Source organism: Micromys minutus, assembly GCF_963924665.1.
Source record: "Micromys minutus genome assembly, chromosome: 1".
Lineage (NCBI taxonomy): Eukaryota > Metazoa > Chordata > Mammalia > Rodentia > Muridae > Micromys > Micromys minutus.
Genome location: NC_137969.1, coordinates 182,058,658 through 182,082,832, shown reverse-complemented (window position 1 = coordinate 182,082,832; position 24,175 = coordinate 182,058,658). Strand labels below are relative to the sequence as shown.

General features: G+C 43.3%; 1 protein-coding gene across 1 annotated transcript in view; it reads right to left on the bottom strand.

Annotated features, from left to right (window-relative positions):
* Positions 1-1,005: 1,005 nt before the first annotated feature.
* Positions 1,006-24,175, bottom strand: part of ANKMY2 (ankyrin repeat and MYND domain containing 2) — a 36,175-nt gene continuing 13,005 nt past the window's right edge. The window contains exons 4-10 of the mRNA XM_080917596.1: positions 20,725-20,823; positions 16,868-17,028; positions 12,850-13,064; positions 11,957-12,092; positions 4,633-4,761; positions 3,450-3,579; positions 1,006-2,316 (exon numbers count right to left, since the gene is read on the bottom strand). Coding sequence (XP_080773722.1) covers positions 2,138-2,316; positions 3,450-3,579; positions 4,633-4,761; positions 11,957-12,092; positions 12,850-13,064; positions 16,868-17,028; positions 20,725-20,823 — 1,049 coding nt within the window. The 3' untranslated portion in view covers positions 1,006-2,137. The remainder of the gene's footprint in view (positions 2,317-3,449; positions 3,580-4,632; positions 4,762-11,956; positions 12,093-12,849; positions 13,065-16,867; positions 17,029-20,724; positions 20,824-24,175) is intronic.

The window sequence follows — 24,175 nt, the reverse complement described above, 5'->3', positions numbered from 1 at the left end:
GTAAGAACTGAAACCCCTGTTATATAAACAACTTCCCCTGGTATAAAAGACAGCTCTGGCTCAAAGCTCGGCCATGCAATCAATAAGATACAACAGACTGTTAAGGGTTGGGAAGAGGATCATAAAGCTGGGTGTGGCCATCCTGCTTTCTGTGTCTGTGACGTTTGGTATATCCCCCAGTTTCCCAAAGGCACGTTGTAAAATTAAACCCAAGGTGGTGACATTTAGAGTTGGAGGTGTTTTAAGTAAATTGGGTCACAAAAGTAAAGCAGGATTACTTTGATGTCCTCCTTCTCATAGTAATAGAGCAAGATGGGCCTTGTCAGAACCAATCTTGGGAAGACTTAAATCTGATTTTGGATTTCTAGATTCCACAACTCTTTGAAATAAGTATTTGTGGTTTAAGTCACTTGGAGTGGGTCATTTATAAGCCCAAACTGGTCAAGGCCACCTGATTTACTAGGATTTCCCTGAAAAAAAAAAACAGCACCCATCGACATATAGCTATATAGAGGGTGACACTTAAGAAATTACTCATGCTACTGTGGGGGGCTGAGGAGTTCACAGTGTGGAGTGTGGCTGCAAACTCGGATCTGAAAGGATGCTGCCATCTTGGATTTATAGGACTGGATGAGCTAGAGGGTGGCAGGCTTTCATCGGGATTTTTGGGAGCAGGGATGTGTACTCTGAGTTTTTTGATGTTGCAGGGCTCTTCAGCCCCTAAGTTGGGGACACATGGATTAAAAAAAAAATACACACACACCCAGAGAACTTACCATGTGTCAGTACTTGGACTCCAGGGTTCACAGGCAGGCTGTCAGAGCCTGGCGGAGTGTGGACAAGAGCTCAATGAGGCAGGGGTGAGGGAAATGAGATAGGTATGCATTCAGAACCGCTGAAATGCAGGGAGAGGAGAGAGGAGTGTGTGGTAACATTCAGAGGGGTCTGGAAGGCCCACTCACAACCTACAGGTACATGTCTATCACTGCACGGTTGGGGCACGTTGATGAATGCCTTTATTTTGCAGGAGAAGCATTTTACAACTGACAAGTATAAATACCATAGTTAACAGTTTACTCACATGAGGTCATCACTGAACGACTGTACGGTTAGGAGGAGATATGTGTGCTGGGGCTGGAAGAAAAATGGCCGTAAGGAAGATTAGAATGAACAGGACTCAGGGACCTGAGCAGCTGAGAGAAGGAAGAATTCTAGTTACTTTGCAGATTATATAATCTTAACATCATCCTCTCATGTGTGCATTTGTCACCTTTGCCTTGGTATTTATCATCTTCTTTGATATTCAGCGTCTCCACACGAGTTATGAAACAAGGTGGACTGTATGTAGGTAGACTGATTTTAAAGCCAACACAGGAAATGGAAAGACAGCACCTTCTTCAGACATGACATTCCAGCTTTGCTTACATGCCACTTACATTGAAAACGCAGAATGGAACATTCTCGAAATGACAGCTATAGATCAGTTTCTAGATAAGAGAGGGGTCATGAAAAGCTGACAGGAAGGTCAGAGTTGGTCTTTTGGGTAGAGTATGGGGCGTGGGATGGCTCTACAGGAAGTGTGTACAATGGATCCAACCTTTCTGATTGTTCAAATCATGTCGAGTATCACTGCAAGGAAAACAGGGTTCAAAGCGCTCTTGAGAATTCTTATTTAAAGCACAGCAGGCTGAACCATGGCACAGCTTTAGGAACACAGAACATCCTCATTACAGCTTTGTATGTCCAACTTCAAGACAACATTCACAGGTAAGTTTGGTTTCTTGCCCATCTCTGTGCCCAGAATGCCTTCTTCCCTAAACATCATTTCTTTTCCACATGTTCCCCGTTCTTTTCTTTGTTCCCTAGAACCCAGATTTCTCCTTTAAGGTGATTTATTTTCCTTTGTGTACAATCACTGGGGAGCCAGCAAAGGAATGGACTTGTTTTTGTGTATTTTGAAAAAAAAAAAAAAAAAACCAAAAAACTTTTTTTTTTTCTGCAGAAATGCTTTTTCAATTATAGACCAGAAATCAGGGCGTGGGAGGCAGCTTGGCTTGAACGCCTCTATTCTAGTGCTGTGCAGTCGCAGCTATCTGCCAGGATGAAGACCACCCCTGCCAGCCACTGTCCACAGCCCTTACTCCTCGGACAGCTGTGGCCCTGTAGGAGTGTCCTGTGCACTGGTCAGTCCGGCCTCATTACCAGCTTCTTTCTCCCCTTCCAAAGAATCGCCAGTGGAATTTTCTTGAGAGGTCCCCGTTTCAGCCTCTGGTTGATCTTCATCAACATGGTTAGAATTGGCATCAAGCCTCCCGTCTAATAAAAAGAAAAAGTGAAAGTATTTGTGGCTGCTCTGTGCCAGACACTCTGACAATGTTTACTCTCTGAATCACTGTCACTTTAAGAGGCGAGTTATCATTTTTATTATACTCAGTAAGAGGGGTTGGATACTTGCTCCGAACTTCACTGTGCAGTAGCAGCACCTGCATAGAATTTAAGCCTCTGGCTCTAGGTCCAGAAATCTACATCAGAACTGTTTGGGGTTGAGAAAAATCTGCAATTAAAGAGTTTTTCTTTTAATTAACCTGAAACCCTTAAGGAAGCTGCCTATGTTTAGTTATGTGTTTCTCACTGAAGTGTCAGAAGTAAAAGCCTAATCATATTCCACCCTCAACACAGGATAAAAATGTCTGATCCACAGCAAAAAAAAAAAGGCAAAACAGCAAGACTAGTCTCTTAGCAACAAATGTTTCTTTTTAAGAACAACTTCTGAGCATAGCATTCAATCACACTAATGAGAAAAGAGCCACAATTCGTATGTAGAGATGAAAGTGTCTAGAAAATTTTATGTTGGGCATAGCCAATGTTTTCCAACTATACACACTTCCAAGAAAGCAGGATATATCCTCTGGGCTTAGGGCTTAGGCCTGGGCAGGTCCCCAGAGGATGACAGTCACTATGGAAACAAGTCACAGCTTCAGAGAAAAAACAGTCATTCACATATTATGGGAAGAAGGAAAAATGTGTAACCCAGTGTTCTCGTGCATACAGAGTTGAGTGTGCACATCAGATCTACAACGTGACCTATAACTCATGAGTAAACTATAATTTCATTCACAGTCCTGAACTGTAACTAAAAGTGTAAAGACTTCTATCTATCTTTAAAGTCTTCTGGTTGTCATTGAAAAATATTCAGGGCATATTCAATGACATTAAAATCCTCCATGAGTGATCTGAAAAGACTCCCAGCACTACACATCAAACAAATGTGGAGTAGGCCACATCATCAGAGTCCTATGTGCCTGCCTGCCTGGGATGCTCGGCTGACTGATTCTATGCAGTATCCCAGAGCTGAGTCTCTTGAGCTCTGAGGGCGGCGCAGCATCGGGGTACCCTAGCCTGCATTTCCCACACTAGAGGCAGCACAGGCTCAGCGGATTGGTACGTACTCTTTTCCTCCTGCCTCTTATGTTTAGCTGCTTCAGTCTGTTGCTTCTCATAAACATCTTTCAGACTCTTACACATCTTCTTATGTGCGAACCAGTGTGTTTTCTGGCAGGTCTGGTTACAATATATTACCTGAAAGCAATTACAATTTTGATCTTATTCTGAGATTTAGAATTCCATGATTTCCCAACAAACATCAAACCCAAGAGCTATCCTATAAAAGATGCCGTTTTCCATATTTAAAAAGACAAAACAAAGCTATTATATGCGGTGGGGTTGTATATAAATACAGCTGTGTGTTGGTCCAGATTTGAAATTTTAACCTTAGATTAAAACATTAAAAATATACAAAATACTCTCGGGAACTGGCAATATTAAAAGTCTGTGATCACAGCATTTGGGAAGCAGAGTCAAGAGGGTGGTCTCAGGGAAAAACAAAAAACAAAACTGAAAAACTCAAAAGAATTCTTTTGCATTTCTTGTTACCCACTTGTCCCTCTACCATGGCCTTGGGAACATGCACACCGGCCAAACTGAAGGCAGCCTGCCACAGGCAGGAAGTATGGGCCATGCACTTAAACACTGCTTTCCTGTGTGCAATAGTTCTACCACCTGAGGTCTACCTCACACTTGAGGAAACAGGCTAAGGAAGTCATTTAAGCAGGTAAAGCTGTTGAACCACATGACGGTGGCCAATGCTGATGTGTCAGAATAAATTGAAGCACTCTGCCCTTTAAATCAACAGATTTAATGCTACCAGTGGGACTTGGTGAATGTACTAGACACATACATGAGGGCGGGATCAGGATGGGAGAAGAACTCAATCAGATATGGACTTACGAAGATAACTCTAGGGGATGGGAAAGCGGTGATCTTAGGGACCCTCTTTTGCTGGCAATCAGAAGTTCTAATTTAAAGGACTGAGAAGCCAACATAAAATGGTTGTGAACTGTCCCAGGCTGGGTTTTCCTACCAGCACCAGCCTGTGCCCTGCTGCTCTCTGATCTGTTCCCTCTTCTTCATTCTTTCCTTTTCTTTCTGTGCAGTAGTAAACACAGAAACCACAGCACAGGAGCAGTTCTCTTTCTGAGCTACCGTTTAAGATTAATATATGTTAGGATACAGCAGTCAGCTTGGTCCAAACTTATCTACACACCACTGAGTTTAAGGGAATTCCACTCTTACCATTTTACAAACCGAACATCTTTTGCTCGCTCCTTTTTCTCCACAGGTGGTACAGAATTCGACATCCACAAAGCCCACTTGTCCTGTGATGGCTTGGGTGAGTACGGAGAATGCAGTGGGATCAGAACCCTGGAAGGATGCGAAGAGGATAAAAAAAAAAAAATATCCACTGAGATCCCCATGGAAGTTCACAGAGGTATGTATCACTGAACAAAGGTATCGATGGGAACCCCCAAGTAAGAAATCGCTAATGTTCAAGACAGCACACACCCTATGATAAAGAATCAGCCTTCTGAAAACACTCTCTCCTACACAAATTATATAGCAAGTAGGGCATGGATCAACATAAATGAAAGGAAAAAAATACCCCTATTCTAGAGTAAAAGCATTTCCAATTAGTATTTGTCAGTAACATGATGCTAACTTCAGAAACAGAATGGAACTTGCAGGTTTTTTTTTTTTCTTCTTGCTGAGAACTGACATCAAGTCAATATTGATACCCCATTTCTGGTAACTGGTGTGGTGCTGCTATGTATTCAGATGCTAAATACTGCTGCCCACCTCTAAGGCATGGTTGTCTCCAGGAGCAGATCCTCATGTGAACCAAATGATGCTATGTAAACTCTGCTTACCAATGTAAAACTATTGGTTAAAATGAAGTGGCTACAGGGGTCATAGGTAGTGACTGAGAGAGAGAGAAGGAAGGTGGAAAGGAAAGGGAGGAAAGAAGGTTTCCATTAGATGTGATGTGATGTTCCAGGAGCACATGTTTGAGTGAAATGACCCATCATGACAGACTTGTAGAGCAGAAGTAACCCAGGAAAAGTAGATTCAAACAGCAAGTATTCGGGAAGCACAGCTTGGAATTAACATCTGGCAAATAGAGATAGATTAGGGGTGATACCCCAGTAACTGGGCAAAAGCTCACTAACTAAAGCAGTCTGAATCTCATTTCTTTGAAAGCTAACAGATATTAATAATCTAATTATTTTAGACCTCATCAAGTTAATATCTAAACCCATTAATAGTGATTCCCCATCAACTCAACATTGATAGCCCACAGGATAAACACAGAGATCTCACTAATTTCTATCTCATCTTTTAAAGCATTTTCATGACGTTATACTTTTCAATGTTCTACCCTCTTTAATAAACATACATATAACTGAAATTTATTATGGTGCTAGTAAAAGGTTGTGAAAAGTTTATAAGAATTTTTGATAGAGAAAATTCTAAAGATAAACATCTATCTGCCTGATGCAAAGGTATTAAAAAAGCCTTTCAAAGATAAGAAAACTAAGGGGCTACTTTAACTGATCCTGTTACTGGCTACTTGTTCACTGTGCTGGATTTTCATCTGAGTCTTTGCCTCTTCCATGTAAGAACTGTTATTACTGTCAGAATGGATCCTTGAGCAACATCACCTGAGAACAATATTCCATCTGTCCTGCATCCTAAAGATAGTCTAAGAAAACATTCAGAAGATTCAAGAAGCGTTTTTAAAAGTTGCTTTTCGAATTACCAAGTTTTTCAATATAAGTAACTTTCCGCGCGCAAGGCCTAAGAATTATCTTTTGAAATAAAGTAAAGAGGAAGTTAGGCAAAACAAGCCTAAGTAAATTTCATATTTTATCAGGTAAGAAGGTGCATAGCCAGTACCTTCAAATGCTGACATGAACCACACTTGGTAAACAGAGGTCCATCTGCTTAACCCATACATTCAAAATCAGAATTTCTATGGGTGTGCTCCCGGAAACTGCATTATTACTAATGTCCCAGGTAATACCAAGGTGTACAAAAAGTGAGAAATACTTGGCTTAATTTTGTACCGAATCTTTATAAATCAGTGTAATTCTTTCCTTTCACATGTAGAGTCTAGCTGGTTCAGTGGCACACATAGGTTGAGCCATGAAGAGATAGAATCTTGTATCAGAACATAGTTCTGGCCCACCAATGGACATCACATCCCTGACACTGTCATGTTCACATAGTATTTTTTACAGAACTGCCAGAGACAGGTTCATCATGAAGACAGGAGCTTTGTGAGAGCTACTCAACACACTCACACTCCAGCTGTAACTGAGGACAAAACACGGGATATTTTGCTAAGAGTATGACGGTGCATGTGAGTTGTGGCTTCAGAACAAAAAATGGCATCATAATACAAATGGGTAACCACAGAGACTCCTTCTTGCCACTGTTGTGTGACAAGAATGTCCTTGATAATTAAACTGTGTCATCAACTTTGCTAATCAGCCTGAAAACAAGCAGGATGCTTTGATTTCAGTGCATGTCACAAAGTCAAAGACTATGGATGATGCTCTGGGGGTGGTAGCTGTGCTGAGCCAAATCAGAAGGTTACTAGTTCAAAGCAGGCTGGGTTCAGAGTAAGGTTGCTGCTGCCTAGAGTAGAACCAGAAAGAGTTAAACTGAACAAACCCTGGCTACAATCTACCTTTGGCCATGGTGATGCTGACACTCTTTAATGAGCACACATAGACCCTCAGGAGTTTGACCCTTAGTAACCCATGCTACACTGCAGATGGCCATTCCTGAGAAATAACTCACCATATCTGTTACGAAGTTAAATAATGACATGTTTGTTTGATCATCCAGGAATGAGCCTCACATCCTATCCTGTAACAACTAATCCACCAAGGCACTGTGATCATGAACCAATGCCTGCCTGTCTACACAGAACACCCTGTATTAATAACCCCCCCAGAATATGTCAAGTAGACAGCTCTTCTCTGTTGTCCAGCTTGGTCCAGCTATATTGTCACATATCTAATAAGCCCCACCCCTGCCTCTTCCACAGTCCACACGTCACTGGCTTATCACCACCTGCATGCATTGCAGATAAAAACTAGTACAGACCCACAGATTTGGAAAAGAACTTTACCAAGCCTACATCTGATAAAGGGCTAACACCCAAAACATATAAAGCACCCAAGAAGCTAGACTCCAGAGAACCAAATAACCCTATTAAAAAATGGCTTGCAGAGCTAAACAGAGAATTCTCAAATGAGGAATCTCGAATGCCTGAGAAGCACTTAAAGAAATGTTTAGCGTCCTTAGCCATCAGGGAAATGCAAATTAAAACAACCCTGAAATTTCACCTCATGACAGTCTGAATGGCTAAGATTAAAAACAAAACAAAACAAACAAAAAAAAACTCAGGTGACAGCAGATGCCGGTGAGGATGTTGAGAAAGGAACACTCCTCCACTGCTGGTGGGATTGCAAGCTGGTACAACCATTTTACAAATCAGTCTGGTGGTTCTTCAGAAAATTGGAAATAGTTTTACCTGAGGACTCAGTTACACCATTCCTGGGCATATAACCAAAATACGCTCCACTCTTTACATAGCAGCCTCATTTATAATAGCCAGAAGCTAGAAAGAATGCAGATGTCCTTCCGCAGAGGAATAGATACAAAAAATTGTGGTACATTTACAAAATGAAGTACTATTCTACTATTAAAAACAGTGACTTCATGTAATTCTTAGGCAAATGGATGGGCCTTGAAAATATCATCCTGAGTGAGGTAACCCAGTCACAAAAGAACATACATGGTATGCACTCACTGATAAGTGGATATTAGACAAAAAAAAAGAGCTTGGAATACCCATGATACAACTCACAGACCACATGAAACCCATGAAGAAAGAAGACCACACAGAAGTGTGGATGTTACAGTCCTACTCAGAAGGGGGAAAAAATAATCTGAGGAATAGAGAGAGGGATCTGGGAGGGAGAGAGCAGGGGGAGGAAAAAAAGGGGAGCTGATTCAGATATGGGAGGAGATGGGGGAGAAGTACAGAGGGTCTGAAGGTGTGTAGCGGTGGGGGGGAGGGAAACTAGGGGTAGCCACTAGAAAGTCCCAGATGCCAGGAGGTTCCCAGGACCCAATGGGAAGGACTTTAGCTGACATACCCAACAAAGTGGAGACAGGACCTGTAGAGACCATATCCAGTGAATAGGCATGCCCCCCAGCTGAGGCATGGGGCCACCCACCCACCACAAAAAATATCAATCTAATATTCCTCCTGTCAAAAGGAAATGCAGGGTCAAAAGAGTTGAGCAGAGACTGAAGGAAAGGCCATCTAGAGACTGTCCCATCTAGGGATTCATCCCATCTGCAGACACCAAACCCAGACTCTATTGCTGATGCCAAGAAGTGCTTGCTGACAGGAGCCCTGTATGGCTGTCTCCTGAGAGGCTCTGCCAAAGCCTGACCAATACAGATGAGGACTGAGCGTGGGGACCCCAACGGAGAAGTTAGGGAAAGGACTGAAGGAGCTGAAGGGGTTGGCAACCCCATAAGAACAATATCAACCAACCAGACTTCCCAGAGCTCCCAGGGACTAAACCATCAACGAAAGAGTACACACGGAGGGACCCCTAGCTCCAGCTGTATATGTAGCAGAGAGTAGCCTTATCTGGAATCAATGAGAGGGGAGCCCTTTGGTCCTGTGGAGGCTTGATGACCAAGCATAGAGAAATGCTAGGGTGCTGAGGCAGAAGTGGGTGGGCAGGGGGAGGAGATAGGGGGTTTGTGGAGGGAAAACTGGGAAGGAGGATAACATTAGAAATATAAATAAATACAATAACCTCCCCCAAAATAGCTAGTATGGAAGCATCATCTATCAACAAAAAGCTAACTGGCCAATGAGCTGAAGCAGGAAATAGTAGGTGGGATTTCCAATAGGGAGAGAGGAACTCTGGGATAGAGTAGGTGTAGAAAAAGAATTACCCTGAACTCTAAGGAGATAGAGGCATAAAACTGAGCAGAGGTAACCAGGTATGTGGCACTCATAGAGTAAACGGGTTACTGAAGTTAAGAGCTAGTCAGGGAACAAGCCCAAGCTTATGGCCCAGGTACTTATTCATATAATTAAGCCTCAGAGTCTCAGGAACTGGGGCACAGGTCAAAAAACTTGCTGTTACAAGATAGTTTTCCTGAAGTTAAAACATGCGTTGCTAATGGACAGACAAAGGAAGTTCTTTGCCATATAACCTGCTACAGTGCTCAACTGAGATTAAGAAAGCCAAACTCACTTCCCTTTGAGCTCTGCTGGGGAGAAGCCAGAGTCCCACGCTCATAAAGGGAACCAAAACCTATGCCCGAGGAGGGTGTGGGGGGTGCAGGGGAGGCAGGCTTCAGAACCCGCATAGGCAACAATGGCTGTCTTGGCCACCAGCATACATGTAGAGGGAAGACCACAACTCTGGGAGGACACAGGACACAAAGACTGAGCTCAGCTCATCAAGCTTGCACCCTCTGAGGCATCGAGGTGTGAGGCAAACACCCAGGTTTTCTGGGCTTGCTTTTGATTTCTCTCCTGGAGGAACAGTACCAGTCCCCACTTACCAGCGGAGTGACAGGCACTGCTAGTTGTTTCTCACCAGCAGAGAGTAATTTAGTTTGGGATACCACTGTGTAAATCCGTCAAAACCTCTACTCCACTGGACACATGTGCAGCTCAGGGTGACTGTGTGACACAGATTAAAGTGGCGATTGTGTGGATAGCATTGTCCCATCCGCCTGCCTGAGATGAGCATTTGTCCCGCAGGAAGTCTGTGCACAGGGATGAGGTCTGTTTACATCAAAGCTCGAGGCCTCAGAGGGCGCAAGCCTGAAGACCTAACCCTAGCATCCAGTGCTGGAGCAAAGAAGCAACTCCCCAGAGTTGTTTTCTGCCCTCTACGTGTATGTGAGTCCAAGGGTGAGAGGACCCCTACCTTACCCACTGTCCATTTCTGAGCAGCTGCGCCAGTCCTGGTCCCCTAGCTTTAGTTATCTGAGTATATATGAATAAGTAAAGCCTGACTGTTTTAACTCTGTTGGCCATGCCTAGTAAATCCATCACTATTCATCCTCACGATGTGCTACCTAATCTTCTAAAAGCTTAAATGACAAATAGCCAGCTGTATTTTAAAAGTTAGAGCTTCTATATGAAAGCTTCTATATGAAGAAGCTTGTGAACTGTGGCTGTGAAAGGTATCCTGATTTCTGGTCGAGATAAGGCCGAAGCCCCAGTGACCCTAAGGGATGGTAGGCACTTCCCTAAACTCCCAGGAAGCCAGGGTACAAGTAGCTACAGTCTCCCCATAGACCCTTGGAGAGAGGTCTGTGGCCATCAGTCACAGAGAAGCAGGACCACACCCTCCCATAAGTAGATGAAGTATTCCCAAGCTCTTAGGCCAAGCCAATAACAAGTACCTGCTGTCAGACCCTGACCCACCCCAAAACTGTATATAAGAATCTTATCCAGAAGGAATAAAGAGGGGTTGGGGATTTAGCTCAGTGGCAAAGTGCCCTGGGTTTGGTCCTCAGCTCTGGAAAAAAAAAAAGAAGAAGAAGAAAAAGGAAGGAAGTAATAAAGATGTGCAAGAATCACTCCGTCGTCTGAGAGCGTCTGTCATGAGAGCTGTAACACTCCCGCTTAGGGAAGAGATCCGCTCTCCGGAAATCACCAGAAGCTCCCCTGCACCCCTCCAGGCTAGTCAGTCTCCTGCTGGCTCAGCCCAACCCCTGCAGCAGCTGCAGAAATGGAGGTGGAGCAGCACCGGCAATGGAGGCAGAGGCTGTTCTTCCCCCTGCCCGACTTCTCTCCTCTTTGCCTGAACCTGCACACCTACCCACCCAGACCACAGTGAACTAACTACCGAGTTTAAGCATTTAGATGGGAATACCTGGAACTCACTTCAGTCTTGATTTTCCACACTGAGGGTGACAACAGAGCAATAGAACAAGAGGGACAGAAAAGGGAACCAAACCGCCAGAGGGACAGAGGAAGCTATGTTGTAGGGAAGCTGTGTTTGCAGGGCAAAGACTGATGCAGGATTTGGTTGAAAGGCTTATAAAAGTGTGAAGCGGTATGGAACATGCCCCACTAGAGGTACTGAAGGTGCACATAAGCAGGGACACTTTGAGATTGCAACCAGGCATCACAGCCTGTCTTCTGTTGGCTCATCCAGCCACGGCCCATTGCCCCAACCTTGATACACTAGATGACCAATCTGTGCATACATCTACTCTGTAAATTTCCACTAGTAATTCTTCCGGCCACCCATGCACGCACGTGTTTCCCTATCCTTCCTTAGGCAGGCATCCAAACAGCGCAGCATTTACAAAGCTATTCCCAAACCTGCCCCCTTTATAACCACTTTCCTATGGAAAGGAACACCGACAAGTCACTTATTTCCAGGTTTGTTCCCAAAATTTTCCTGAAGCCATGAAAACGAACAGTAAGGAGAACTACACAACATGCAGTGGTCTGATCTTACTGGACATTTCAGCGAGCGAAGAGGAGCCTTACAATTTCAACTGGAGCGATGCTTCGCACCAGCTGCTGGAGCAGTGTAGCCTCACAGTATGGAAACTTCCTGATGCTCTCTCTGATGATCTTTTCCTGATACACTGGGAAGCCATCAGACGCTCTGCCCCTCAACAAGCTGAAAGACATTTTTTTTTTTTTCCAAACATTTCAGGTTGAGACATTAAAGCAATTCCCTTCTTGGAAGACCCAAAAGCTTTTAATAGTTTCTTATTAAATTGTCAAAATCCCCCAAACCTCAAGGATGGACTCAATCTAATTTGTTATTCGGACCATATAGTGGGCCTGCCTTTGTTTTCAAGATCTGATTAGCATGAGCCGTCAAGGGCCTGAGTGCAGTCCTCTGGCCTGCCAGCTACTGATGACCTAGTCAGCTGTTTGTAGGACGCACTGAAGCTCTCACAGAGCCATGCGCTCGTGACTCAGTTCCTCTTCCTCAGTAAAGCTGCCTATCAGATAGATCCCTACGGTCAGTGGGCAAAGGTCATACAGAGCTCTGGCAGGTGTGGTAGCAGCCCAGGAAGTACCGGTAGGAATCCAGCCTAGACAAAGGTCACACACAGCTCTAACAGGTGTGGCAAAAGACACAGGAAGTGGCCTTACAGTGGCCAACTTCACAAAACACTTGAGTTCATCACTCGGACCATTTTCCAGCTGGTTGGTCTTATGCATTTTTGAGTAGATTTCGTTGAATTCCTCAGGAATAAATCAGTAAAAACAACAACAGAAATGGCTAAAGCTCCATCTGAGTCTAATATTGTCCCTTGTTCTGGGAGACTGAATGTCACTCCTACAGTGACCAATGCTGCCAAAGTGATAATTCGTTTAAGAGGGCACCTTGAGCATATTTCAACATGTCATGGCAGAAGCCATACCTCTTGATCAGGGCGTCCAACTTGTCCTCTCCTTCTTTGAGGAAGGTGATGCACTTCTGGAAGATGCAGCTGATATAGTGCATTTTCATAGCCAGCACTTCATTCATGTCCCTTTGTTTCATGCACTTCTCACAGATCAAATCCATCACCTTGTGGCATTTACTGAGAGCAGCTGCGTCCGCCAGCAGAGGGTTCTCACTCACAAGCATCACGATCTAGGAGAGAAGCCATCACACACTAAAATCCCACAGAAGACCTCTCCGAGAGGCAGTCGGTACAGCCGGTATCCAGACTGTCCAGGTTTCCCTGAGAATCACGGGTACTGCATAACCCAGGGCAGAAGGCAGTTTGCGACTGCTCTGTGTTATAAAGCTAGCACGGCATTAGGGAGTCTCTTGACATTAAAGTGTAGTCTGTCGTCTACCCATACTGAGGTGCTAGCATGACTCCCAGAGCATAGTGCGCCACTGTCCCTGACAAGCACTTTTATGAATGACATAGTATACCTGCGGAATATCACTGAGCAACCAACTACTTTAATTTGACACTAATAAACTCAATTACCCCATAGCTAGGGAGACTACAGCTCTCCCTACTTCCTCTTTTTCCTTCGCTTTTTGAATTTTTAAGACAGGTTTCATATATCCCAGACTGGCCTTGAACTTGCTATATAAAGATGACTTTGAATTCCTGATCCTCCTGCCCCCACAGCCCGAGTGCTGGAATAACAGATGTTGTGTACTGTATTTATGGGATGCTAGAAAGTGAACCCCGGCCTTCTGGAATGCTAAGCAAGCATTGTATTATTGAGTTAGATCCCCAGTCCTCAGATCCTTATCAATTTTAAGAAAATCAGACCTCTACAGAAAGAAGTCTACAATCAATATGGGCCTATACTTCCCAGTTAACTCCATTTCTTCGTGGAAATTTTCCTTAAGATTAGTCCAGTCATCCCCAATAATGCAGTTATGTTAAAATGAAAACCATACACAGCTTTGACAGGGAGACTAGTAGAAAGTTATCCAATCTCACAAATTATGAGTCCTACATTTCCCATTTATGCACTAATTAAGCTCAAATTTAGTCTAATGAGGAGGCTTTGCTGCAGGGTATGTTACAGGCAGCCACCACACAGTCTGCTGATGACAGCAGTGGCCAGAGGGCGGGCAACACACAGTCCTCGCTAACCTGTGTCAGGGAGGAGGTCTCGAGAATGAGGAGAATGAGAAGGTCCAGCCTTCCTGCGTGTCTCACAAAGCTACTGGGTCCATTCCCTTTGGCACTACTAAATTTTTTATAGAACCAAATCTTTTCTTACGATACAGCACTCTATAAGAAATTATCAGGCTTCAGGAAGTAAGTAAAACTGATTTTTATTAGTAAATTTGCTGATTATTCTCCCTACTAGAACAAGTGTTTAAAAAAAACAATGAATCTATGGGGAGCTGGAGAGATGGATGCTCATTGGTTAAGAGCAATGGCCACTCCTCCAGCACCCATATGGCTGCTCAAAACCATCCAAAATTCCAGTTGCAGAGGCTCAGATGCCCCTTCTTGCTTCCATAGTTACCAAGTGCACATGCGCAGGCTCCGCAGTTTAGAGCATTACTGCTTTGCAAACCAAACGAGGACCCAGGTTTGGTTCCCAGGACTCAGATAATAGCTCACAACCACCTGTAACTCCATTTCCTGGGATCTGTCGTCCTCTCCCACTTCTGAGGGCTTTGTACATAAGCAGTGAACGCCATGCCCTCAGGTACATAAACATACACATAAAATAAACAAATACTTTTTAAAACCAACTTGTAGAAAAAAAATAAATACGTGATGTAGAGGACCCGTTAGTATGTCTGCTAATTATGATCATTCAAAACTGTTAATATTTTATATATGGTCTCAATAATAAGGATAAAAACTCAAACTTAATGCAAAATTCTTTTTCCAAAAAATCTAAAACAGGGCCTATATTAATATTTTACAAAAAAAATTTCTGAGATGCCAGGCTTTGTTTATTCTACAAATCAGAACAAAGATTTGTGAGAACTATGATCAACAAATAGTGAATTATGGAAATATCTCTATGCTCTTCACAAGGGAATATTCTCACTGGCTTTCTTCATATCTGCTGCATTATAAAGGGGGATAAAGGAAATCTTCATTATGTGCAACCAAGGGATGTAAGTGTGTTCCTTTAAGCATAAAATCAAGATGAATCTTCTTTCTCCAAGGACTGCTAGCAAAGACAATGCCCCTGCAGTAGCATTTTAATTCTTTTCCCTCTGTCCACTGTTTTTTTTTTTTAAAGTACTAAGTCGACACTCCTGGGCTTGGAACTCATCTGGACCATCAAAGACTGGTCTGCCATGGTACACCTGCCTGCTCTTCCCTCGGAGGCTCTTCCCTCGGAGGTTCTTCCCTCAGAAGCCCTTTTTGAGGCTACTGAGATTTTGCCTGAGATTGTGTTTTTCTCCTAGATAGCCATTGTCGTCTTGGGCATCTGCACAATTCCCCAAATCCCTTTCGAAAACAAACACATCGCCATAGCAGCCTCGTAACCTAGATGCAAAGGCAGCCATTTTAGGCACAGAAGCAGCGAAAAGGTGTGCTGTGCCTGGGGAGAAGTTCTGTGCTTCTTTTTAAAAGATGTTTGACCTCAGCCGGGGCTTTCTGCTCCTCTTTGTAACCCCCTGAAGATGTGTACCACCACGACAAAAGCGGTGGGGCTGCTTCTGCCTCCCAAGTACAGATGAAAGGCAGAGCTTCCGCTGAATGGACCGCCCGCTCCTGCGCAGAGCAAGGGCCACAGTTCCAACAGCCCCTCTAAAGCCCCAATCATGTAGATCGCCTCGGATCATATGCCTTTACACTGTGTGCATGAGGAGGCACATGCGCCAATTTACTCAGGACGCATGTGTCTGTAAAATTAACTAAAAGTAGAACAGAAAGGGGTATGGTGCCATACAAATGTCAGAGCAGTTCCAGAACCTCTCGGCAAAGAAGCGGAAATGGAAGCCGCATGGGTGTGTACGTCAATGGGAAAGGAGGGAACCTCATGCTCTCTCTGCATTAAACGGAGTCCCCCAGCCCTGCTGGTTCGTGTCTGACAGCCCACTGAATAGGAGCTTCTGACACTAGAACTGCTGAGTTGTCCAGGAGAGAACAGAGGCCTTTACAGGCAAAAAAGTCTCATCTTCTTCACATTTCCTAGGTGTATTTATTGCTAAAAACGAAACAAAGCTGTCAGTGGTGGTGCACGCCTTCAGCCCCTCCCAGAGCCAAGCAGATCTCCTTGACTTTGAGGCCAGCCTCCTCTACAGAGTTCCAGAACAGCCAAGGCTACACATGAAAAACAAATCAAAACCAACCCAACCGACCAACCAAGCAACCAAACCAAACTAACTGAAAAATGGGGATGATGTCGGGAAAAATGGCTCAGAGGGGGCTCTTAAAGCCCACACTGAACAACCTGAACTTTGAAGCCTGAGGTGGCAATTTGTTTGGTTCCACTAACGGTGATATTCAGTGTGTCACATATCCCCGTGCACTGGGAACACTCTTGTGTTTAACGGAATGGTAAACATTTCTGAGCATCCGAGTAGACAGTGTGCCACGTGGATTCTTACCAGGCCTGTCATCCTCAGCACACACAAAGACACAGCAGTTTCCTCCAGACAACTCCCCTCACTCAAGAAAGCCACCCATTTCCCTCTCTGTTCTTCCCCTCTGGGGACAAGGCCAGGCAAGTGACAGACTGAAGGATATTAAAAGTCGTCTGCTCTCATGGCTGAAGCCAGGCTGTCTGCAGCACTGCCGAGGGAGAAGCAAAGCTAAACCCTCTCTCCGGGGCCGGCTTCTTCTGGCAGCTCACTGAACACACTCCTGCAATGACTCAAGCAGACGTGGGAGCTCACTCACTATAAACATCTCACCCAGAGGACACAGACCGCGACAATTACAACCTCACGGAAGACTGGGAAGCAACACTGATCTGAAGAGCAGATATAAGACACCGAGCTACCTTGACGGGGTGGAGATTCGTTGTGGTGATGATTTTGTGCAGGGGGCCGGCCAACTTTGGAGGCAGTTTTGGCTCTTTATCCAGTCCCTGGGGTTTAGTGTAATAATCCAGTCTCTCTCGAGGGAAGAAATTGTTGATGATAGCCACACAGTCATACTGACCTTAAAAAAAAAAAAAAAAAAAAACAGAAAAGTCGGTGATTTTTATCATTAAATACAAGAGTCGGTGTTGTTTTTACAACAGGACTATTTGCTTTTGGAGCACACATATATCTGTCTTTTTATTCTACAGTAAAAGGGTAGAGAAAGAGGGGTAAAATATTCCAGAAAACACTTGTAAGCATCCCAAAGTGTAGAGAGATAACATTTAAAAAGAGGATTCTTAATAAATTTGAAGATTATGTAGACTAATAAAACAAAACAAACAAACAAAAAGCAAAAAATTAACTTAAAAAAAAAACTAAAATTACTTTTTAAAAAAATTGACTATAATTCAAATATATCTTTTTCCACCCTGACAGCAATGACACTCATTTCCCCCAATGTCATTCAGGTGCATCTATATAACTTAAGATATGTGCAAAGTACCTTTGTTATCGTCATTAGTATTATCAAGTAAACCTCCCCATCCTGAACTGGAGAGAAGCTTGGTCTTTTTGTAAAATGAGCTGGAAATTGTTGATCCCACAGGCTTGGAATTGAACACTGTTGCTCCTCACAAATTCCTAAAGCACATCCTTAAGCCGTTTCTAGGATTAAATGGAGTTCCACTACAGCACAGTATTCCTAGGAAAGTGGGTGGCCCGCCTGACCCTGTTTCTGTTGCCTCCATCCACAGCTCCCTCTCCACTACCTCTCAAAAGCCAAGAAATAGCTACCGTGGGCCAACAGGTAGAATGGGATGGGCAGGGAACATTCCAGAGAACTAGCCAAGGTCTCTAGAGGACACCCTTCTCCCTCTCGGCCTGTTGAAGACGGCTAAGGGATGAGAGGCAGCCAGTGCTGGAGATGGCGGTCCACCCTGGTTTGCCTGAATGGCTCCTGTCCATGTAGATGACATCCTGGGAGTGCCACATGATCCTGCTGACAGGGGAACTGGGACCCACACTTGAGCTGGGAGCTCAACCTGTGGCTCAGCATTCCTGAGAAGCTGAGGAGAATGACTCCTGCTTGGGTCTGGGTGGCTCCAGACCTTGGACCACAGGCAGAGGCTACAGCCCTTTGTTCCTCTGGTTCACAACCCTGGAGGCTTTACCTGGCTGCCTAGAAGACGCCAGGCAAAGGTCTTTACAAGACAGCTTCTGGTGTCCCAACAGCACTGATACCAACTTAGCTACACAATCACAGGTCTCAAACACCCACCTAAGCTGACTCCTGAAGAATCTCTAAAGGCTTTCGAGAACCACAGGAAAGCTAAATTTTAAAAAAGTAACCAGTAAATTCAAAGACAGACTCCTAATTGCTTTTATGAACTAAATGTGCTTGAGAGCGGAACATCACTCAGAGAGAAAGTATAATGAGAGGTGAGAGCTTGCAATAACCAGGCTATCACCAAAAAGAATGAAAACCCAGAGTGAAAGACAAAAGGATAGATATAAAAGGAAGGAATAGAAGAAAATATCCCCGATTTGAAAAGGTAATTCAGTATTGATGACAGTATCATTTTATATGGGTGCTACTACTAAACACCAAACCATCAGTGCCTTTCTGTTTCCAGGGGCAAATAAGGGTGAGGTCCCACCTCCTCTCCTTCCTTCCCCATCTTTGATGACTTCTTTCGGCCTACTAGACATTTTTATTCACAACTTGAGAAATCGAGCACATATTAAGAATCTGAAATCAGCCAATGTGCTATGTTTAGTAAGTGGTATCTGCTTCCAGAATGTTCTAGGAGAAAAAAAAAATGTCATTCATCTGAGCAAATCTCCTAAAGCAAGCAAGGTATAAACACCACAGCATCAAAATCAATACAGGTGTCTCCAACTGCCCTGATTCTTAAATGTAACCTACACCAAGGCTCCACAAAACAGGTTCGGAAGCCTAAAATATTGTTCAAATATCTCACAAAGAAGTAACAAACCCAGGTATGCCAAGACTGGAACATAAATGACCAGAAAAAAACTATCCATTTTTAGGAGTCCTTGAAATGTTAAGTTCTACTGTAATGTGACTGGTTTAGAATCACCTAAGAGACAGCTCTGGGTGAGTTTGTGGAGGTGGTTCCAGAGAGGTGTGGGGAAAAAACTGACTGGAACCATCCCATGAGTAAATAAAAAACACAACAAGATGCTGAGTCCCAGATCTATTGCTTTTCCTGCGGTACACAGTATGACCAGCCTCACCTCACACTCCCACCCTCTGACTTCCCCCCACCCACGTGATGAACTCTATCTCCTCAAATCATTAGCTAAAATGAACCCTGCCCTCCTTTCAGACCTTGTTTTTGTCAGCTGTTTTGTCATTGGAAGAGGAACAATAACTAATACAAGCCAGCTCCTAACTAGACAGTTAGAAAAGGTGTTAGTTGGGGGGCAGCCAGAACACCTGAGACTGAAACTACTTCTCTGTAGTTGGAACGGGAGGGCTATCACCTTCTCAAATACTTCTGAGATTTAGATAAAATGAGAGGACGAGTCATTGCAAAGCTAACATAAGCAATCTACTTGCTGCATGAATAGAAGCAACTAATTTCAAGAAAAAGTGACTATAAAATTAACTACAATATGAAGTTAATGTTGTCCATACCTGACTAATTTCTACTGTATCTAGGCTTAAACATAATTTCTCTTAAAAACCTGTTAGAAAGGGGTGGAAAATCCTTTTCTTCAATGTATTTCTACAGTTATCAGTTCTCTCTGAGGACTATAATCTCACACTGTTGGTCCGTTGCTGGCTGCCTTTAAACATTCTGAAAACGTGAGTAAAACTTTGGCTTGCTCAGCACTGTTACCAAGGCACCTACAAAATACTCAACAGGCTGGGAACATTAGGCTTTGGCGAATTAATCAGTGGCCATCACACGGCCATGGTGATCCCACTAACTCTGCGATTAGTCTTTGCTTTCCTATCAGTGGGCTCCTGACTGCCAGTTCAGAGTCTATAATTCCAATGACCAAGCTCTCAGTCTCCCCTTTACCCCCTCATTATGTTAAATAACAGGACTAACATGCCAAGACTGAGTGGGGCATACAAAATCCATATCAGCTGATGGAGACGGTGCAGCAGCTTAGCTTATTACCCAACACTCCTTTCCAACACCGCCACTACGGTTCTGATGACTGGTCACAGAAGTGACCATAACTGTTTCATTAGGAGATCTCAAATCAATCATCTCTATTAATCCTTAAAATAACCCTGTGTTTGTTCTACAGCAAAGAAGCTGAAAGACAAAAATGGTTAAGTACGTTGCTACAAAGTGGTGGCAGCCAGAATGTCAACTCAAGTCTTCTGACTTTACAGTCATGTTCTCAATCTTGGTGCCAAACTCCCTCCATTAGAGAAATAAAGCACCTTAGTTCAGAGAGTTGAGCGCAATGAAATGTTCCTGCCACGTTGTCGCTCACACAATGGGAACTCCAAGTACCCATCCGTTTTCTCGAGAGAGCCATCAGGGACCTCATTAGGTTAGGGTGAACTATCAACATGTTACCAAGCATGGTGGCACATACATTTAATCCCAGAGGCAGAGGCAGGCAGATATCTGAGCTCAAGTCCAACCTGGTCTACATAGTTCCAGGATGATCAGAGCTAGGTAGTGAGAACCTGTCTCAAAAAATCCCAACTAAATAAACAAATACATAAAATATACGTAACAGGAAACTGAGAATAATTCTCCATGAAGTGAGAGTAAACACTCACCCACAAAGGCTGCCATCTGGGCAGCTGTTCTTCCCACCGAGTTCACAACATCGGTCTCTGCACCGGCCTCCAGCATGACCCAAGTGATGTCTTTATTACCTAGAGCCACAAGAAACAAATCGGTGAAATGCACAATTGACACTGATTTCAAATGTGCCGCTCCTCTCTCTCTCAGGCCCCCTCCCTGACTTTTAAGTTTCTGTCAGATAAATATTTTTATTTTTTTTCAAAAATAGGGGTCATAACAAACTGCAAGAAATAAAGTGCAGCAAATCTACTTAGTCAATCTAATTTCCTAAAAAAATCCATTTGGTAATGAAAGCAAGGTACGGGATTAAAAATCACTTTTAACAATTAAATAGTATGTTTGCAATAATGATAATACCTTGTATAACATCAAAACATACATATGAGGAAATTCTCAAAACCAAAGACAAGAGAAAACGAATGGAAGCTCTCCCTTGAGCACCGACTTGATCCTTCTCCCAACACCTACAGACTCTGGGGTATTCAACTCTGGGCTCCTTCTGCAAAGTTCTGTGTAAACATCTCTAGTTCGTTTTCAGTCTTCCAAATCTTTTACTAATATTATCTCCACTGAGTGAGCAGCAATCCTGGTTCAATTTTGCAAGAATGACCCATGTTTTTTTGTATGTTTGTTTGTTTTTTAAAAACACTTCCTAGACAATGTGGATGAAGGCTGTGTGTGTTTTAAATGCATACTGCCAGATGTTCATTCAGGAAGCATAGTCTGAACAAATGGTACAAAATTCCCAGACAACTACCACTTTAGCTGTTGCCAATATAGTAAGTGCAAACATGATCGATCACAAGTGCTCCAATTTTGACCTCTTTGATTAATGCTGCAAACATCTTCCATATTGATTTATTTCCTTCATTTTCTGTCAGATTGTCTATTACAATATTTGTCCTTCTCTGGTTGATTTGTAAGGCCTCCTTATAGAGAGCAATGAGAACAAAATACATAATAAATCTTTTTCTTCCTTTTTGTTTGTATTTTAACTCTGTCTATATTGTATTCCATTTACAACAGTGTAAATGGGCATTTGGAGGGTGATGTAACAACCTAGTGCAGTGAAAACTCCCTGGAAGCCATATAGGCTACCCTAGCGAGGACATCTTCTGTAACCAGGCACTCCAGGCGAGGCTTGCAGTGGTGGGACCGGGACACCACCCAACCACAAAACCCTGGGCCTACAATTTGTTCTGACTGCAGAATGTGCTGATGTGAAGGTGGTGTAGAACTTCTAAAAGTGACCACCCAACGACTGGCCTGGCTTGAGCCCCATGCCACCAGAGGAATGCCCGGATGGATGGCTAAGAGCCAGAAGCTGGATAGCCCAGAAGTAGGACAGAAGCAAATATGGTTAGAAAAAAAGAAATCAATGAAATGATTCCTAATAAATGATATTCGGTTGCACTCATAGATGAGTGCCAAGCCCAGTCTTCATCAGAAGGGCTTGCCTCTGGCAGCTGGTGGGAGCAGATACTGAGACCCCCCCACACAAACATTAGGTAGAGCTCAGGGGATCCTGCTGGAGGGATGGAGGAAGGATGATAGGAGCTAGAGGTGTCAAAGACACCAGGAGAACATGGCCTACATTGCTCTCAGAGACTAAAGGAACAATCACGGAACCTGCATGGGTCTGTGCTAGGTCCTCTGCCAATATGTTGTGGTTGTTTAGCTTGGTGTTGCCATGGGACTCCAAACAGTGGGAGTGGGGGTGCCTCATGACTCTTTTCCCTTCTCTAGGCACCTTTTACTTCTTACTGGGTTGCCCATCAAACTTTGATAGGAGAGTTGGTACCCTGTCTTGTTGTATCTTCTTATGCAGTGTTTGGTTGATATCCCGGGAAGCCTGCTGCATTCGGAAGAAAAATGGAGGAAGAATGGATCTGAGGAAGAAGGGGATAGGCTAAAAGGAATGGTTAGAGTGGGAAGTATGGTCAAGATGTATTGTACGAGGGGATAATAAAAAAAAGCTATGTAATTAAATCACTAATGTCCTCTTTGTTTATAAAGTATTATTGTTGTTGTTGCTATTACTTTTATTAATGTGTGTGTGCCTGTAATTGTTTACTGTACATATTAATATGTGTGTGTGCCTGTGATTGTTTACTGTACATGAGTGCAGGCACGCATGGAAGCAGAAGGAACACTTTTCCTCTGGAACATGAGTTACAGGCTGTTGAAAGTCACTGAATTCCACTCCTCTAAAAGAATAGTAGGTGGGGAGCTCCAACTGTATTTTATAAGATAATGTGGCATTATTGCTCAATTAGGAACAAATCAAACACTGTAGTATAGCAATAAAAAATGCACAGCTTATTATAATTCAGAACTAGGTTATTAGGACAGTCAAAATTTAAATTCAAGGACACTCTATGCTTCATCACCTTAAATCTTGATTGACCAACATTTAAAATCAAACAGCCTTGATCTTGTAATACTTTTATATTAAAGTAATTTAATGTATGGTGTTTGATAACTACTTTCAGAAATACCTATGTTGTCAGCACCAACTCTGGCCTTACTGCTGATACTTTTAATCACAGTTATGAAGGTAACCAGGTTTCCCTTATCAAAAATTTACTACTGCCAATTCCCCTCTATGTAAGCCCTGTGTGCTCACTCTTGCCTAGTTTTATAATCTACTGCTTGACAAAGTGACATCTCAGTGAGCATTTAATCTTCACATCATAGGTCAGATATGAGCATTAGCTTCACATACTTGATTTCAGTATTCTTAGAGTGTGGAGAGCATCTTTGGCACCTCTGGACAATTGGTGGCGGGGTAATATTAATATTATTTTCCCAGGACATCTTGAAGCTAGCCAAGGCAGGAATCTGGCTTCTGTGCTATGCCCTGCAAGGGCTAGTATTAAGCACATTTGTATCTATAGCTCTAGGCACAGCCCCTAAGATAAGGCTATAGGGAAGTACATCTACATCTGAGGTTCCGGGAAGTTGCTCTTATAAATGTGGCATAGGGAAGTACATTCACCAGGAGGTGAATGGAGGAATGGGCTCAGTCACCTTTAACCCCAGTTCTCAGGATCTCTGTGAGTTCCAGGCCAGCCTGGTCTACAGAGTAAGTTCCAGGACAGTCAAGGCTACACAAAGAAATCCTGTCTTGAAAAAACATAAACCAAAAAAGGAGGACAAGGAAGGAGGAAAGAAAGGACACATTCAGTAACTTAAACTCCGCTTTATTGCTTGTGATATTTTTCAATGATTTTATTCAGTAAACAGGCTTGAAGGCATGTAAGACTAAGTTTCCACAGGGATGATCCATCCGGCTAATGGCCAGCACTGTTCACAGCAACTGTTTGATCAAAAGGCCAACAAACAAACAAAAAAGGTTTGGATTTCACTAAAATGTAAAGATTGAAACTCAAAGAAGTCAATCTGAAAGAAATGCAGAGAACC